The following is a 17,952-nucleotide window of genomic DNA, read 5'->3' as shown; positions in this document are numbered from 1 at the left end:
TGTGCTCCCTATTGGCCCCCTGCCTTGGCCCTCAAGTCCCCCAATCTTCTTCTGTTGTGGAAAAATTCATTTCGGGGTTTTTATTCCGTTTGGATTCCGTTCCAAAATCATATCTGAAAAGATTAAAAACACAGAAAAAGCAGGAACTGGCACTTGGCACTGAATTAATAAGTTAGTCCCAAAAAGATATAAAAGGTATATAAAACATCCAAAGTTGACAAGATAACAGCATGAAACCATCAAAAATTATAGATACGTTTGAGACGTATCAGTGGTCCTGTCGTGCAGGCTTGTGGCCACCCCCTGGAGCCCCTCTGGCGCTTCTTCGGCCCGGTATTTTTGATAAATCGGGAAAAAATCCTCGTTGATTTTCACGGCGTTTGGAGTTGCGCAGAACAGGTATCTCAACTTTGCTCCACTTTCAGGCCAGAATTCCAGTTGCCGGCATTCTCCCTCTTCATGTAAACCTTGCAAAGTAAGAGAGAAAAGGCATAAGAATAGTAACGTGAAGTGAAATAACAGCCAAAGAAGCGATAAATATCAACATGAAAACAAGATGCAAAATGGACGTATCAACTCCCCCAAGCTTAGACCTCGCTTTCCCTCAAGCGAAAGCCGAGATCAATAAATATGTCCACATGTTTAGGGAGAGAGGTGTCGAGAAAACAAGATACGAACATGCATGCATCATGATCAAGATCAGAACAACAATACCAACATATAATCTCTCATGCTAAAGTGATAATTCCTTCACAAAGTAAAGCATGGATCAAGAACTTTACCGAGAAATAACAACCGATAGCCTTTAGTCATTGAAGCAATTGCAATTTATCACAACATCAGAAAGAGTCAAATAAGAGCTTGTAAAGCAAATCCACATACTCAATCATTCTTTCGTTCTCTACAATTGCTACAACTCACGTGGTACTCATGAGATCAAAGTTTTAGCTCGACATAGAGAAAGATAGGGGCTTATAGTTTTACCTCCCAACTGCTTACCTCAAGGGTAATGTCAACAATAATAATTCATGAATACTTACCTCCAAGTTGACATATGAACATAGATCTTTCCCAAGCATGTGACAGTAGCCAAGACAAAGACAAAATAAGGAATTGGTGAAGATCACCATGACTCTTTCAGGGACAAAAAGTAATAGTACAAGATAGGCCCTTTGCAGAGGGAAGCGGAGGTTGTCATGCGCTTTTGAGGTTTGGATGTGTATCCTATTAGTGCGGAGGAACGTCACTTTATATTGTCTCATGTGATAAAGAACTTTATTATGCAGTCTATCGCTTTTATGTCTTCCTCATTACAGGTTTGTACAAAGCTTATTTTCCACACACTAATAGATCATACATATTAGAGAGCAATTTTTATTGCTTGCACCGATGACAACTTACTTGAGGAATCTTATTCAATCCATAGGTAGGAACTAGTACAAATGCCCGTGTGTTGCAACGGTTATAAATTTAATAGAATTTGGCCCTTGTAATTTTTTTTATAATTAATTAATTTCTATCACTAACAGTTTCATTTGCAATTTTGTTTTATTAATTAATGATAGCATATGGATTAGAACATTTTTTTTATCTTGCTGGTATATGTGTTTGCATTTGTAATCTAACTCAGTCTTAATTTGGTTGCAAATATATTAGACAGCTACATCGAAAACAATCAATTTGTAAGTACATGCATACCAAATGTTCCAAGTTGCGTATCAATATCGATATTCTTGAAAAAATAATTAGCAAAACAGTTTATATATATGAAAAATCAAAGCTCAGCCATTTGTTTATGTAAAGCTTGTATAAACAACATTGTATATTTTTTATACATTAGATACATTTTTTTGCGTGTGACATCACAAACATTATTGAGTTTTGATGTCTAATTTTTTTAATACGCATTTTACATATTTTGTATGCATCATGAATATTTTTTATATACATGCTTTACATTATTCAAATACACGATTAACATTTTTGAAAAGTTCTATTTTTTATGTCTACTTTGTTCCATACACATTATATATTTTTGTATATGTTTTCTTATACGCCGGAAACATTTTCCTATGCACATTTAAAATCTTTTAAATACATGATCAATATTTTTCAAAATAAAAGAAATATATATTATTTATTGTCCATACGCATTGTACACTTTTTTGTTTACAAATTTGACATTTCTTTAATCCGTAATTAACATGTGTGCAGAATTTATCGAAATAAAGGCAAAATAGGAAAAAAATAGAAAAAGTGTGAAATAGAAGAACAAAAAGGGTTGTACATTTTTTTATTGTCCATACGCATTATACATTTTTTTGTATATGTGGGAACTTTTTTGTCTATAAATTTGGCATTTCTGTAATCCATGATTAACATGTGTGCAAAGTTTATCGAAATAAAGGCAAAAGAGAAAAAATAGAAAAAAATGCAAAAAATGCAAAATAGAAGAACAAAAAGGGCTTACGTGTGCAAAGTTTATCGAAAAATGGCAAAAAAGGAAAAAAATAGAAAAAGTGCAAAATAGAAAAACAAAAAGGGTTGTAAAAAAATAGAAAAATGCAAAATAGAAGAAAAAAAGGGCTTACGTGTGCAAAGTTTATCGAAATAAAGGCCAAAAGAGGAAAAAATAGAAAAAGTGTGAAATAGAAGAACAAAAAGGGTTGTACATTTTTTTATTGTCCATACGCATTATACGTTTTTTGCATATGTGGAAATGTTTTTGTCTACAAATTTGAAATTTATGTAATCCATGATTAATATGTGTGCAAAGTTTATCGAAATAAAGGCAAAAGAGAAAAAAAAATAGAAAAAATGCAAAATAAAAGAACAAAAAGGGCTTACGTGTGCAAAGTTTATCGAAATAAAGGCAAAAGAGAAAAAAATTAGAAAAAGTGCAAAATAGAAGAACAAAAAGGGTTGTAAGTCGCAGTCGGAATAAAACCTGGGTCTCCTGGGTGGGAGGGCGCGCACCCAACCAGTTGGCCTAGCTTGCTCTTGTGATAAAATATGGGAACGACGGCCTTTAGAATGAGAAACAAATAGCCGAATCAAAGTTCAAAAACGAATCGTTTTTGTCACTTACGGGTGGCATTGGTGGGTAATTTTGATGAACTTTAGGGGTAAATTTAATGACGTACCACAGAAGCAATAGGTGCTTTATTAGTAAGTATATATATAGATATAGAGGTATAGATATAGATATAGATATAGATTAGTAGGTATAGATAACAGTGTTTTTCTTTGCGGAAATAACAATGCTATATTTTACAAAAAAAAGGTAACAGTGTTATATTGTGTCCAACAAAAGGATTGGCATAACAATTTGAAAATATGAGCAAGCAAGACTGTACAGATTCATTTGCCACAGTACGAACTGGCTTCAAAAACAAAATAGACACAACAGGTTCTAAAAAAGTAAGGGACAACCAGGAACTTTCGTAAACTTTCAAGAAAAAAAAGCATTGGTTAAAAAAATCAGAACTCATCCAATTCGGATGGTAAACTGAAGACTCTAAGAAGGACACTTTTTTTTGGTGTGTAGAAAAGAAGCACATTAGTGCCCAAATAGAAAACTTGACAAGTTCAGAGAAAACATACCATGCAGGCAGCACACGTTACACAGAAAAGGAAACAGGGTTCATCAAGAAGGGTTGAAAATATACAGTACTCCCTCCGTCCGGAAATACTTGTCCTAAAGATGAATGTACCTAGACTTATTTTAGTTATAGATACATCCATTATATTCATTTCTAGGACAAGTATTTCCAGACGGAGGGATTAGTTCTTTCGAAAAAAGGATAGAAAATGAATCAAATATCTGATCAACAATACATCTCTATTACACACGAACAAAACCAGAAAGCTATAACAAAAATTGAAAAAGATAAACTGAAGGAGAGTAGTACACGAGTACAACTACCAATCCAGGGTTTATTGCACAGATGTGAGCCGCTTGGCTTTGAGAATCCTGACGCTCACATGAGCAGAAGCAGGCAAGTTCTAGATGATCGCAGCAAACCGGACAAACAAACTGGAGGTGACCAATAGACGTCTTTTATTCACCAGAGAAACAGAGAAATACATGAACACAAATACGACCAAATCGAGAGATACACGGCTACAAACAGAGACCACCGCCAAACCGGGAATACATACAACTTGGCTAGACAGATGACACAACGTTTTCTTCAGAGAAAAAGTGTCGGGCACATCAATCTGACAAACCTTTGCTCCGCGTGCTCCGAGATGATCCACACGAGGGTCGTGAGCCCGCCACCTTCGCTGAGCTGCTTGGCATGTGCCTCCCTGCTGCCCTGGATGGACGCATACATGAGCAGATGCACCCACGCTTTCAGGATGAACTTTAACATGTCGTTGTCATTCATGTCCTCACGAAGTTCCTCCAAGGTCCGAATCCAGTACCCAAGTTTGCGCACACTTTTTTTCATCGCATTTCCAATCAAACGATGCTTTCCGTCAGATAGGAACAGAGCGATTTGAGTTCCTTCCCCGAGAGTACCAAGGCCCCAAAGACGATTCTCCTTTATTCCTCTGCTGATAGCAAAACTTTTGTCCTCGAGATGATCCACGTTTTCCAGCATCCACGTGGCGAGCTCCTTCGCCTTCTGTTCTTTTGTTGTTGTATAACTACTGCTGGGTTTATCCTCCTCTTTAATTTTTCCTATCTCCCTCAGGGTAGCTCGGGCTTTCTCGTACAGGCTGCGAAGCTTGAGGCCTGGCAGCATGCTGGGTTGTTTGGCGAGGAGGAACATCATGTAATCCGACATCGCCTTGATTGCCTTCTCATCATTTTGGGGCGCTGCTGGGACAACATTGTGGTAACACGAGAGGAAAAGGTCTGTGGAGATGTGCCAGATGAGGATGGCCTCTTGGAGCTCAAGAGGGAAATCTGTGGACTTGAGGGAAGTGGCCTGCCTTTTGGGGTTGTTGATGAGTGTGGACTGGCCATGCATGGAACCACTGCTTCAGTTCGTTCATGACGGCACCCTCCGCGGCAAAGCTCGCTGCAACCTGCAATCCACAGACGACGTTCAGTGATCTGTTTATGTAGTTCTACCAACACAAACATGCAGTGCAGGCCAGGGCAGCAAGCAACTCACCTTATTCTTGGCCTGCCTCAGGTCTTTCATCGTCAGTGGCCTAAGGTCGATGAATGCTTCCTTGTCACCTTCAGCCTTGGTTTCTGAACTATCCTCTTTGCTTTCTGAACTGCCCTCTTTTCTATCTGATGAATCCACCTTCTGTGAATTGTTTTCTTTGTTATCTGAACTCACCTTCTTGCTCTCTGACTTGTCTGAATCCTCTGTTGCCGCGGCGGTTTTCTGTTCCACCTCTGTTTTCCTTCTTTCCTGAGGCATCAAAATAGTATATAGGTGTTTGTTCATGGTTGGCTCAGCAGCAATTCAAAGACATCAAACAGTAAATGCAAAAAAGTTAAGAAGCAAAACATTTTTTGAGTAACCTTACCATCTTTTTCAACCGTTCTTTCTTCAGGAGCTCCCCAACCGGTCGGTAAGCAGTTGTAACACAAAGATTCTAGGTGCAAAAGGAAAATTAACAACTTTTAGTGATTCAGTTAGATTGACAGTAACTACCTACTGAATCAGGTTAAATAAAAATGCACAAACCTTAAGATCACTGCCGCTGTAACCTTCGGTCATAGCTGCAAGCCCAAAGGGACCGGGTGGGGGGCGGTGCTCACCTGCGCCACTCGCGGAGGAGGGCGCCCTCCTCCCTGCCCATCTCGGCCAGCGGCGGCAGGACGGGGCCGTCATCGTCCCCGCCCCCGAAGTCCGAGTCCGGGAAGAAGGGCGAGGGGGCATACCCGTTGGAGACGTAGCGGACGGGGACCGTAGCGCCGTCGGAGTCCATGGCAATCTCCTCGTCCACCACCTCCTCCTCCTCCTCCTTGGGACCGGTGTCGGCAAAGGAGGGGTACCCGGCGTCCACGAAGGAGGCATACCCTCCCGCGCTGCTGTCGGCCGCCACGGCGTCGGTGGTGTCGTCTTCAGTGTCGTCGAAGGGTGGGAGGTGGTGCGCTGGAGGTCGTCTGCGGCGCTGCCATCGTCGGCGGCGAAGAAGGGGTCCATGGTGAGCTCGAGATGCGGCGGATCTTGGATAGGCTAGATGGGGGCGCGACGGAGGAACCGTCATGTTCTCATGCAGATAGGATAGATTGACTTACAGAGGGACTACGAGTTGAATACTCAAAAGTGGAAGGGCTTTTCTGCAAAAGTGCCGACGACGGACGACACAAGCGCTACGCGCTTTATTATTAGGGGAGATGGTGGACACTCAAGGCAAAACTGGTTCGAAGGTTTATGGATGCACAAGTAGTATCTCTACTTGGTGCGGGAGGTTTTGGCTAATATGAGGTGGAAGCAATTGTCACGTGCTAAGGGATCTCTAATCATATAACATTGTTCGGAGCCAAGCAAACACAATTCATTATGCTGTCTTCCTTGTCCAACATCTACTTCTAGGCATGTAATAGTTTAGTGAGTGTTCACAATCATAGGTGGTGTCAGAGATGATATATTTATATGTGAACCTCTCCTTCTTTATCACTTCATATTAATTACAACAATGACCAAGGTCTACGTTTGCCTACCCTCAACAAGTTTCAATCATCATTCTTTTTATATGTGAAGCCATTACTTCTCATAAGATCATTACATGATCTTTCGTGCTTTTGTTCTATTCTCACTCTTTTGATCATGACAAGAGGCAAAGGCCTTCAACTAAGACACTCTTTATTATAAGGCTCACGAGCAAGAATACATCGGGGGTGACACAAAGCAAAACTCAAGACTAAAACAGTAAGACTTTTAAACTACTAGAGAAAAAGAAAAATGAAAAGGAAAACTAAAACAAAGGTAAAGGAAAAAGATGTGATGGTGATACGATACCGGGGCAACTCCCCCAAGATTGGCACAAGCCAAGGGGATTGCCCATACCAATGCTCAGTTGTCTTCCTTTGGTGGTGATGGTGGTGGAGTTGTTGCAATCTTTGACTCCAAGAGGGCCATTAATCTTTGATTTATACCTTGGAGATCTGCGATATGTTTTTCCAGCAAAACAGCTTCACGAGTGAGACAAGTATTGCGAGCACGAGTTGTTTCACAAAACCTCAAGAGTTCAATCAAAGATGGAGACAGTAGGTGGAGGTAGGGTTGGAGGAAATCCACTTCTTCAACTTCTTCCTTGTTGAGCACAGATTGCACTTCGTCCCATGCCTGATCCTTCTCCTTAGCTTTGCCCTTGGTTTCTATAGGTAGCCTTTCCTTAGCCTCCATGACCTCCATCCTTTTCAGATCAGCATGAACTTCTCCATAGATTTGACGAAGATTGTTCTCCCCCACAGACTCCTGGGACGACATCTTGCTCTAAATTTGCCGCACAAAACAGACTCGAAACGAAAAACAGGAGAGATCTGCGTGATGCAGGGGTCAGACCAAACGGGAGTATATATAATGATTTTTTCCATACCAGAAGGAGTACCCTGCACGAAAACGGAGTCCGGGAGGCGCATGAGGTGGCCACAAGCCCTCACGGCGCGGCCAGGGGTGGGCCCGCGCCGTGCAGGCTTGTTGCCTCCTCGCGCACTTTCTGGACTGCTTCCAATTTTTGTATTTTTTCAAATATTCCAAAACGGAGAAAAATTCCTACTGGAAAAGTTTTGGACACTATTTTCTTACCGAATCACATACCTCTTCGTTTTCGGAGTCTGAAACAGGTTGATAAATGTTCCTTAGGTATTCTTCCGGAGTTATGGTATTGATGATATTGCTTTCAACATTTATGGGAGTGCCTGAGATATAATGCTTCATTCTCTGCCCATTTACCACTCTTGGCCAATTACCTTCCGTGTTGTTGATCTTGATAGCACCGGAACGATATACTTCCTCAACAACATAGGGACCTTCCCATTTAGAGAGAAGCTTGCCTGCAAAGAATCTTAAACGAGAGTTATATAGCAAGACATAATCACCTACATTGAACTCATGCTTTTGTATCCTCTTATCATGCCACCTCTTAACCTTCTCTTTAAACAGCTTGGCATTCTCATATGCCTGAGTTCTCCACTCATCAAGCGAGCTAATATCAAATAACCTCTTCTCACCGGCAAGTTTGAAATCAAAGTTGAGCTCTTTGATTCCCCAATGACCTTTATGCTCTAGCTCAAGAGGTAAGTGACATGCTTTCCCATACACCATTTTGTACGGAGACATGCCCATGGGATTCTTATAGGCAGTCCTATAAGCCCACAGTGCATCATCGAGCTTCTTAGACCAATTCTTTCTAGACCTGTTGACACTCTTTTGCAGAATCAGTTTAATCTCTCTATTACTTAGCTCTACTTGACTATTGGAGTGAGGGTGATAGGGAGACGCAATTCTATGGTTGACATCGTACTTAGCGAGCGTTTTACGGAAAGCGCCATGAATGAAGTGTGAACCACCGTCGGTCATTAGATATCTAGGGACTCCAAATCTAGGGAAGATAACTTCTTTCAGCATCTTGATAGAGGTGTTGTGATCAGCACTACTAGTGGGGATAGCTTCTACCAACTTAGTGACGTAATCAACATCAACTAGGATATGAGTATACCCGTTGGATTTTGGAAAAGGTCCCATATAATCAAAGCCCCAAACATCAAATGGTTCGATGACAAGTGAATAGTTCATAGGCATTTCCTGACGTTTGCTAATATTACCTATTCTTTGACATTCGTCACAAGACAAGACAAACTTACGGGCATCCTTGAAGAGAGTGGGCCAATAGAAACCTGATTGCAATACCTTGTGTGCAGTTCTATCTCCCGCATGGTGTCCTCCGTAGGCCTCGGAGTGACACTTCTGTAGGATCTGTCCCTGTTCATGTTCAGGTACACAACGTCTAATAACACCATCTGCTCCTTCCTTATAAAGGTGAGGATCATCCCAAAAGTAGTGTCTCAAGTCAAAGAAGAATTTCTTCTTTTGCTGGTACGTGAAACTAGGTGGTATGTATTTGGCAACGATATAGTTTGCATAATCAGCATACCACAGTGCACTACGTGAAGCACTGATGACATTCATTTGCTCACTGGGAAAGCTATCATCAATAGGTTGTGGGTCATCAAGAATGTTCTCCAACCTAGACAAGTTATCAGCTACTGGGTTATCAGCACCCTTTCGGTCGACAACGTGCAAATCAAATTCTTGTAGCAAGATAACCCATCTGATAAGTCTAGGTTTAGCGTCCTTCTTCTCCATGAGGTACTTGATAGCAGCATGATTAGTGTGAATAGTGACTTTGGAATCAACTATGTAAGACCTGAACTTTTCACATGCAAACACGACTGCTAAAAACTCCTTCTCCGTAGTGGCATAGTTTCTCTCGGCACTGTCTAGAGTTTTACTAGTGTAGTGAATAACATTCAACTTCTTATCAACTCTTTGCCCTAGAACAACACCAACAGCATAATCACTAGTGTCACACATGATCTCAAAAGGTAAGTTCCAATCAGGTGGTTGAACAATATGTGCAGTTATCAAAGCCCTCTTAATTATTTCGAAGGCTTACTCACAATCATTGTCAAAGACAAAAGGAATATCCTTTTGCAAGAGATTGGTAAGAGGCCTAGAAATCTTAGAGAAGTCTTTAATGAACCTTCTATAGAAACCAGCATGGCCAAGGAAACTTCGTATCCCTTTGATATCTGTGGGGTATGGCATTTTCTCGATTGCATCAACCTTAGCCTTATCGACTTCAATACCTCTTTCAGAAATTTTATGTCCTAAGACGATGCCTTCATTAACCATAAAGTGGCACTTCTCCCAATTCAAGACAAGATTGGTGTCTTTACATCTCTGTAAGACTCGGTCAAGGTTGTTGAGGCAATCATCAAAGAAAGACCCATAAACGGAGAAGTCATCCATGAAAACCTCAACAATCTTTTCACAAAAGTCAGAGAATATAGCCATCATACATCTTTGAAATGTGGCAGGTGCATTACATAAGCCAAAAGGCATACGTCTATAAGCAAAGGTACCGAAAGGGTAGGTGAAAGTGGTTTTCTCCTGATCAGATTGTGCAACTAGTATTTGGGAGAAACCAGAATAACCGTCTAGAAAGCAGAAGTGTGTGTGTTTGGACAGCCTTTCTAGCATTTGGTCGATAAAAGGCAAAGGGTAATGATCTTTCCTAGTGGCTTTATTCAGCTTCCTAAAATCGATCATCATCCTATAGCCAGTAATAATCCTCTGTGGGATCAATTCATCCTTATCATTAGGGACAACGGTAATGCCTCCCTTCTTAGGGACGCAATGCACCGGACTCACTCAGTCGTTGTGAGCAACAGGATAGATAATACCTGCTTCCAGGAGCTTTAGTATTTCTTTTCTTACTACTTCTTTCATCGTAGGAGTTAATCTCCTTTGATGATCAGCAACTGGTTTGAAATCAGGATTAGTTTTAATCTTGTGCTGGCATAGGGTAGGACTGATGCCCTTAAGATCATCAAGAGTATATCCAATAGCAGCACGGTGCTTCCTCAGAGTTTTTAGCAACTTCTTTTCTTCATGCTCTGAGACGTTAGCACTAATAATAACAGGATATATCTCATTTTCATCAAGATAGGCATACTTAAGAGTATCAGGCAACTGTTTAAGCTCGAACATAGGATCACCCTTTGGTGGGGGTGGATCCCCAAGCAGTTCAACAGGCAAGTTATTCTTAAGGATAGGATATTGCTCTAAGACAACTCTATCTATCTCATCCCTTTCATAAATATGCATATCATTTTCATGCTCAAGCAAGTATTGCTCTAAGGGATCGGTAGAGGGCACGACAATAGAAGCTAAGGCAATAGTTTCATCCTTACTAGGCAACTCCTTTTCATGAGGTTGTCTACCAAACTTAGAGAAATTGAACTCATGTGACACACCTTCAAAGCCAACAGTGACAGTTTGCTTCTCACAATCAATATGAGCATTGACGGTATTGAGGAAAGGTCTGCCAAATATGATGGGACAAAAGTTATCTTGTGCGGTAGCAAGAACGAGGAAATCAGCAGGATACTTTGCTTTACCACATAGGACTTCAACATCCCTAACAATTTCCACAGGGCAGATAGTATCTCTATTGACAAATTGAATAGTGACATCAATGGGTTCTATCTCAACAGGTGCAATCTCATCTTTGATTTCACCGTATAAGGATTGAGGTATTGCACTAACACTAGCACCCACGTCACATAAGCCATGATAACAATGATCTCCTATCTTAACAGAAACCACAGGCATGCCAACAACAGGCCTATGTTTGTCTCTAACGTGAGGTTTAGCAATTCTAGCAGCATCTTCACAGAAGTGATAATAGCAACGCTAGGTGGAACTCTAATTTGCTCAGGGGGTGTAGGTGTTCTAATATAGCCTCTACGTATCACAGTTGAAGCTTTAGAATGATCCTTTATCCTAACGGGGAAAGGTGGTTTTTCATTGTAAGCACTAGGAACCACAGGATCATTATAGGCAATGACTTTCTCTTCAACTGGAGTGGGTTTAACTACATTGACTTCTAAAGGAGGATGATATTTAAACCACTTCTCTTTGGGGAGATCAATATGAGCAGCAAAGGATTCACACAATGAAGCTACTATCTCAGAGTCAAGTCCATACTTCGAGCTAAAGTCACAAAAAGTATTTGTCTCAACAAAGGTTTTAACGCAATCAAACGTGAAATTCATACGTGACTCTTTACCTTCTTCAAGCTCCCAATATTCAGAGTTGCGTCTAATTCTCTCCAATAAATTCCACTTGAAGTCAATATCTCTCTTCATAAAAGAACCGGTACAAGAAGTGTCAAGCATGGTGCGATCATCATGAGAAAGCCGAGCATAGAAGTTCTGAATGATAATTTCTCTCGAGAGCTCATGATTGGGCATGAATATAGCATTGATTTAAGCCTCCCCCAATCTTGAGCGATGCTTTCTCTGTCACGAGGCCAAAAAATATAAATATAGTTCCGATCACGATGTACTAAATGCATAGGATAAAACTTTTGATGAAATTCCAATTTCAACCGATTGTAGTCCCATGATCCAGTATCATCACATAGACTATACCATGTCAACGCCTTATCCTTCATACATAAAGGAAATACCTTCTTCTTGACCTCATCCTCGGGCACACCTGCAAGCTTAAATAAACCACAAACTTCATCTACATAGATCAGATGCAAGTCTCGATATGATGTTCCATCTCTTGTAAAAGGATTAGCCAGCAGTTTCTCAAGCATACCCGAAGGAAATTCAAAGAAAATATTTTCAGTAGGTGCACCAGGTTGAGGAGCAACTCTTCGTGCTTCTGTTCGAGGTGAAGATACCCCGAACAAGCCCCTCAAAGGATTAGTATCCATAGTGACAAGTGACAATAAATTTCAGCACACTATATGAATGTTTCCTTACCAAGTTCCACTTACCAAAGGCGCTTTACTTCCCGGCAACGGCGCCCGAAAAGAGTCTTGATGACCCACAAGTATAGGGGATCAATCGTAGTCCTTTCGATAAGTAAGAGTGTCGAACCCAACGAGGAGCAGAAGGATCTGACAAGTGGTTTTCAGCAAGGAAATATCTGCAAGCACTGAAATTGTCGGTAACAAGTGATTGTGTGGTGAGATGATTCGTAGCAAGCAACAAGTAACAAAAGTAGCAACGATGCAGCAAAGTGGCCCAATCCCTTTTGTAGCAAGGTATAAGCTTGGACAAAGTCTTATAGGAGGAAAAACGCTCCCGAGGACACACGGGAATTTCTGTCATGCTAGTTTCATCATGTTCATATGGTTCGCGTTCGTTACTTTGATAGTTTGATATGTGGGTGGACCGGCGCTTGGGTACTGCCCTTACTTGGACAAGCATCCCACTTATGATTAACCCCTCTCGCAAGCATCCACAACTATGAAAGAAGAATTAAGACAAAGTCTAACCATAACATTAAACTAGTGGATCCAAATCAGCCCCTTACGAAGTAACGCATAAACTAGGGTTTAAGCTTTTGTCACTCTAGCAACCCATCATCTACTTACTACTTCCCAATGTCTTCCTCTAGGCCCAAATAATGATGAAGTGTTATGTAGTCGACGTTCACATAACACCACTAGAGGAAAACCAACATACAACATATCAAATTACCGAACAAATACCAAATTCACATGACTACTATTAGCATGACTTATCCCATGTCTTCAGGAACAAAAGTAACTACTCACAAAGCATAATCATACTCATGACTAGAGAGGTAATGAGTAGCATCAAGGATCTGAACATAAACTCTTCCACCAAACCATCCAACTAGCATCAACTACAAAGAGTAATCAACACTACTAGCAACCTTACAAGTACCAATCGGAGTCGCGAGACGGAGATTGGTTACAAGTGATGAACTAGGGTTTGGAGATGAGATGGTGCTGATGAAGATATTGATGGTGACGAGTCCCCTCCGATGAGAGGAGTGTTGGTGATGACGATGGCGACGATTTCCCCCTTTGGGAGGGAAGTTTCCCCGGCAGGATCGTCCTGTCGGAGCTCTAGATTGGTTCTGCTCAAGTTCCGCCTCGTGGCAGCGGCGAAACCACGAAAAAGCTCCTCCTTCATTTTTTCCTGGACGAAACCCTTCATATAGAAAAAGAGGGGGGCAAGTGGGCCAGCAGGGTGCCCACAAGCCCCCATGGCGCGGCCTGGGGGGTGGCCGCGTCGTGCAGGCTTGTGGCCACCCCCTGGTGCCCCTCTAGCTCTTCTTCGGTCCAGTATTTTTGATAAATCGGGAAAAAAATCCTCGCTGATTTTCACGGCGTTTGGAGTTGTACAAAATAGGTATCTCAACTTTGCTCCACTTTCAGGCCAGAATTCCAGTTGCCGGCATCCTCCCTCTTCATGTAAACCTTGCAAAATAAGAGAGAAAAGGCATAAGAATAGTACCGTGAAGTGAAATAACAGCCAAAGAAGCAATAAATATCAACATGAAAACATGATGCAAATTGGACGTATTAGTGACAAATCTCGATCTCTATTTGTACCAACCCAACAGACACTTTCAGAGGTACCCGTAGTGCACGTTTATAGTCACCCAGTTACGTTGTGACGTTTGATACACCCAAAGCACCCCTACGGTATCCGGAAGTTGCACAATCTCACGGTCAAAGGAAAAGACACTTGACATTAGAAAAAGCTTTAGCATACGAACACTACGATCTAGTGATATGCTTAGGATTGGGTCTTGTCCATCACATCATTCTCCCAATGATGTGATCCCATCATCCATGACATATAATGTCCATGATCAGGAAACCATGATCATCTATTGATCAACGATCTAGCCAACTAGAGGCTTGCTAGGGACACATTGTGATCTATTTATTCACACATGTATTACTGTTTGCTGTTAATACAATTATAGCATGAACAATAGACGATTATCATGAACAAGGAAATATGATAATAACCATTTTATTATTGCCTCTAGGGCATATTTCCAACAGTTTCTCAGTTTCAACAGTACAATCTAATAGCAGAGGGTAATACATAGAAGAATGTTTCGATAGTACAGTCTAATAACAATACAGTAAAGTTTATTGCACTTGGGTTTTTTATTGGACATCCTATATCGCTTGGTCCAAAAGTCCCGCAATGTATTTGCATTGTCCATTACGGTGTAGATCTACATCAAGTAGTTCATGTCTTGCTATCTTGTAATTTGCATCTATTACGTAGGACATCTTGTTATCTAAAAAATGTTGTATTTATCATCATGTATTATGAAATTCACTAAGATTAGCTACAAATGTTTCCTCCTCGAAAATTACTTCTCACATACATTATAACTGGGAATGCAAATGGCTCCTTCTCGAAAATTTGATGAACAGAAAATTGTTGATTAAAAAGGGAAAGAGGCAGTATTTTACCATGGATCTGTGATGAAACAACCTGTTGGTCCCATTGTATGCCGGTCGGGACAGAACATCCTCTTCTCGGGGAGGGCGGATGCGTTTCCAGGCACCTTTGCTCAAGGTCTGAAAGGCAGCTGCTTTAAAGAATACAAATAATATGAACAAAATATTAGGTCACATTACATGCTTCTATTTCCTTTTTTCAAAGAAGCATCACTAGCCCTGTTTTGAGATTTTCAAGAACCGACGCTCGAGAGCTCTGAAAGGTATGACAAAGGATAAAATATGGTCTCATATACATTCGCTTATGTGGCAATATATAACGACAATTGATAATTCATACTATAAATGAACATTTATGTGCACCTAATTTTTATTTAGGTAATGCGTGCTCCTAATTATACACAACAGAATTTATAGTAAACATTTTGTCCTTTTCCTTTGAAAAACATTATATAAAAAACAATTATATGTACATGTCACGGCACACCATCTCGTTCTTGACGCACTCCTCTCATTCCTGCACTTTGTCTTACCACACCCCCTGCAATTACTGAATCAATCAATGTCAGTTACTATAATATCAAAAATTTACAAAGCAGATCACCACACAATGAACCAGCTACTGTATTCATACGAAAAAAATATTTAGAACAATTACGCACCGTTATGTTCTTGTTCAGTGCAATATACCAGCCCTTGATGCTCTTCTCGTCCTTGCACGCACATGAGACGACACACAGACCGGTGCAAAGCTCAAGGTCATTTGGTTGCGGTTAGATTCAAATCAGTAACAATGGTGACAAAATTATGACATTGTGAAACAAAGAGAAAGGTACTCATAAGACAGATTATGACAAAATGTAATAGTCTAGGCCTGAAGACATGTCTAGTTACCTGCTTCTCTTTCTTTCTTTTTTCATCACCATCACTAAATGTTCATGGTTTCTGAGAACAAATTGAAGTAGGGCTACATCTCTTCATGAACACAAGTGGTAAGTGAAATCAGCAGTAAACATAGGTAAGAAACTGAATCAGATTTTTCCCTCTTGGTCACTATCCTAGCTTGCGTTGTCAAGACAGAAAAATTTCATCAGTGGTTACATGGGAGAATGAATTGGCTAAACATAAACATGTTAACTTACTTGACGTTGAAGCTAACAAACTTTGTTATGCTAATGGGAATGATTGTTGTTTGTTCAAAGAAGCCGCCAACCAACCTGCTTCCCATCGAGAAAGCTAGCAGGAGAATACTGACACCAACCTCGCTATGGCTGCGGCGGAGATGTCGCAGTTGCAGATTTTGGTCCAGAGATAGAGACCACGTGCACAACTTCGCCCGGATCTATCGCATCCCTTGTAGCTTCCACCACCACACGCCACATCAGGCACCTTCATGACCCAACGGTCACACCTCCCATCTTAGTTTCTCCACACTGGTCGGAGCGGTGGATAACGGACGCCTCGCCATGGCTGGCCACCCACCCCTCCCTCCCTCCCTCTTGGCACAAGGACCAGCGGCGGGGCTGGGTGCAGGGGCCGGTAGCGTGGCTGCGTGCAGAGGCCGGCGGGGCTGGGCATAGGTGCAGACAGCGGGACTAGGTGCAGGTGCGGGCGGGACTGGGCGCAGCGGCGGGCAGCGGGGCCGGGTGCAGAGGCCGACGGGGCTGGGAGCAGGGTCGGGCAATGGGGCTGGGTGCAGGGGCGGACGGCAGGGTCGGGTGCAGGGGCCGACGGTATGGCTGGGAGGCGTGCTGGCGGTGGGGCTGGGCGCAGGGGCCAGGGCTGTGCGGCGTCGGGAACGGCGGGCGCGTGAAATGCTGAGGGAGCGGTTTTCGCGTGGGGGCGTGCAGGATTAATGTTTCGTTAACGGAGATAGTTTCGTTAACATAGTATCTAGATACTTGATTCTGTGATTATACGGTCTAGATTTTTAAGTTGGATCTGCCGCTTCATTTTTTAATAGTTTAGATTTACAACCAACGAGCGGCTAGCTAGCAGAGTAAAAGGAGCTGCCGCGAGCACCTTTGGCGGCACAACCCACGTGGCCTCCTATTAGAGCATGGTTAAGGCTCCTGGAGAGTATCATATAGTATTATTATGTATATGATATTATTTTATGATATTACCTTTATAGTATATAGTATTATAAATTAGTATCATAAATGATTTCATTTATTGACATGCATGACACTAATGACATAACATTTAACACAGTACGGTATCTGTCTATGTTACTCTAATCTTTTCTCTTCTTTAACTATTTACCACGGGCATGTTTGCTAGTCCCAAGTTTATGACATTAGCTATGATACCCTCATTATGACCATTCTAATCGAAGAGCTGGTTGTTGGCTTTATACCGATGCCATGTCACTTATAGTGTTTAGAAAAGAATTCTCGTATAATAAAGTTGGCTGTAAGCGTTAGCTGTAGTTATCAATATTTATATGGAAGAGAGTAAAATGCAACGGATTGGAGAGGAGGAAGCATTGCTAGCTTTTAGCCCTTGCATGTAGCTCCTTTCTCTCGAGCATTGTGTTGTAGAGCGACTCACAGAGCGTCCGCTCCCTTCTCTCTCATGTCTTCTCTTTCCTTCAGCTGGATTTCATGTCAGATGAAACAGCTTATAGGTAGTTGACTAGACGCTATTATATTTGTTCTTATGTTGTGAATCGCTGTAGAGGCGAAAAATCTGTTACATGAAAGCTGACATCATCAGCTATGACGGCAGCCAACAGATGCTACGTTTCGTTTGTCGGGCCTGCCTTCATAATGTAGGTCTTTTTTTGTCAATAAGATCGAGACATGATATTTTTTGTTAATATAAAAATGTAGATGGTCTTTACTAACAAAAATTCATATTCGAATGCTAAATCCAACAGTACTCGAATATGTTCATATGTGCATGTGTTACCAACATGAACACACGTTTAGTTATGAAAGGTTATGTCGTGTTTAATCCCAACACTCCGTACCGAAAGCGGACCAGCTCCTC

At 41.5% G+C, this 17,952-nt stretch overlaps 1 protein-coding gene and 1 long non-coding RNA gene across 6 annotated transcripts; both read right to left on the bottom strand.

Moving 5' to 3' along the window:
- Positions 1 to 5,724: 5,724 nt before the first annotated feature.
- LOC123426212 (clathrin light chain 1-like) lies at positions 5,725 to 6,180 on the bottom strand. Its single transcript, XM_045110000.1, has one exon. The coding sequence runs from the start codon at positions 6,178 to 6,180 to the stop codon at positions 5,725 to 5,727; it is 456 nt and encodes a 151-aa protein (XP_044965935.1).
- A 7,621-nt stretch (positions 6,181 to 13,801) lies between these two features.
- Positions 13,802 to 16,702, bottom strand: LOC123429969. 5 transcript variants are annotated; one of them, XR_006622803.1, is made up of 4 exons: positions 15,853 to 16,702; positions 15,621 to 15,710; positions 14,971 to 15,508; positions 13,909 to 13,950 (listed from the first exon to the last, which is right to left on the bottom strand). It is a non-coding gene; the product is annotated as an uncharacterized LOC123429969 (long non-coding RNA). The 5 variants fall into 5 exon arrangements; XR_006622804.1 differs by having other exon boundaries at positions 14,971 to 15,092; positions 15,432 to 15,508; positions 15,621 to 16,691; XR_006622802.1 differs by having other exon boundaries at positions 14,971 to 15,089; positions 15,432 to 15,508; positions 15,621 to 16,673.
- Between the last annotated feature and the right edge of the window lie 1,250 nt (positions 16,703 to 17,952).

Source organism: Hordeum vulgare, chromosome 2H (genome assembly GCF_904849725.1).
Source record: "Hordeum vulgare subsp. vulgare chromosome 2H, MorexV3_pseudomolecules_assembly, whole genome shotgun sequence".
NCBI lineage: Eukaryota > Viridiplantae > Streptophyta > Magnoliopsida > Poales > Poaceae > Hordeum > Hordeum vulgare.
The sequence above is the reverse complement of the archived record's forward strand: the minus strand, read 5'-3'. Positions and strand labels throughout refer to the sequence as shown.

What these genes read in the sequence shown, in the direction of transcription:
- LOC123426212 (XM_045110000.1), bottom strand. Translation starts at nt 6,180, where the DNA reads ATGACGGTTCCTCCGTCGCGCCCCCATCTAGCCTATCCAAGATCCGCC.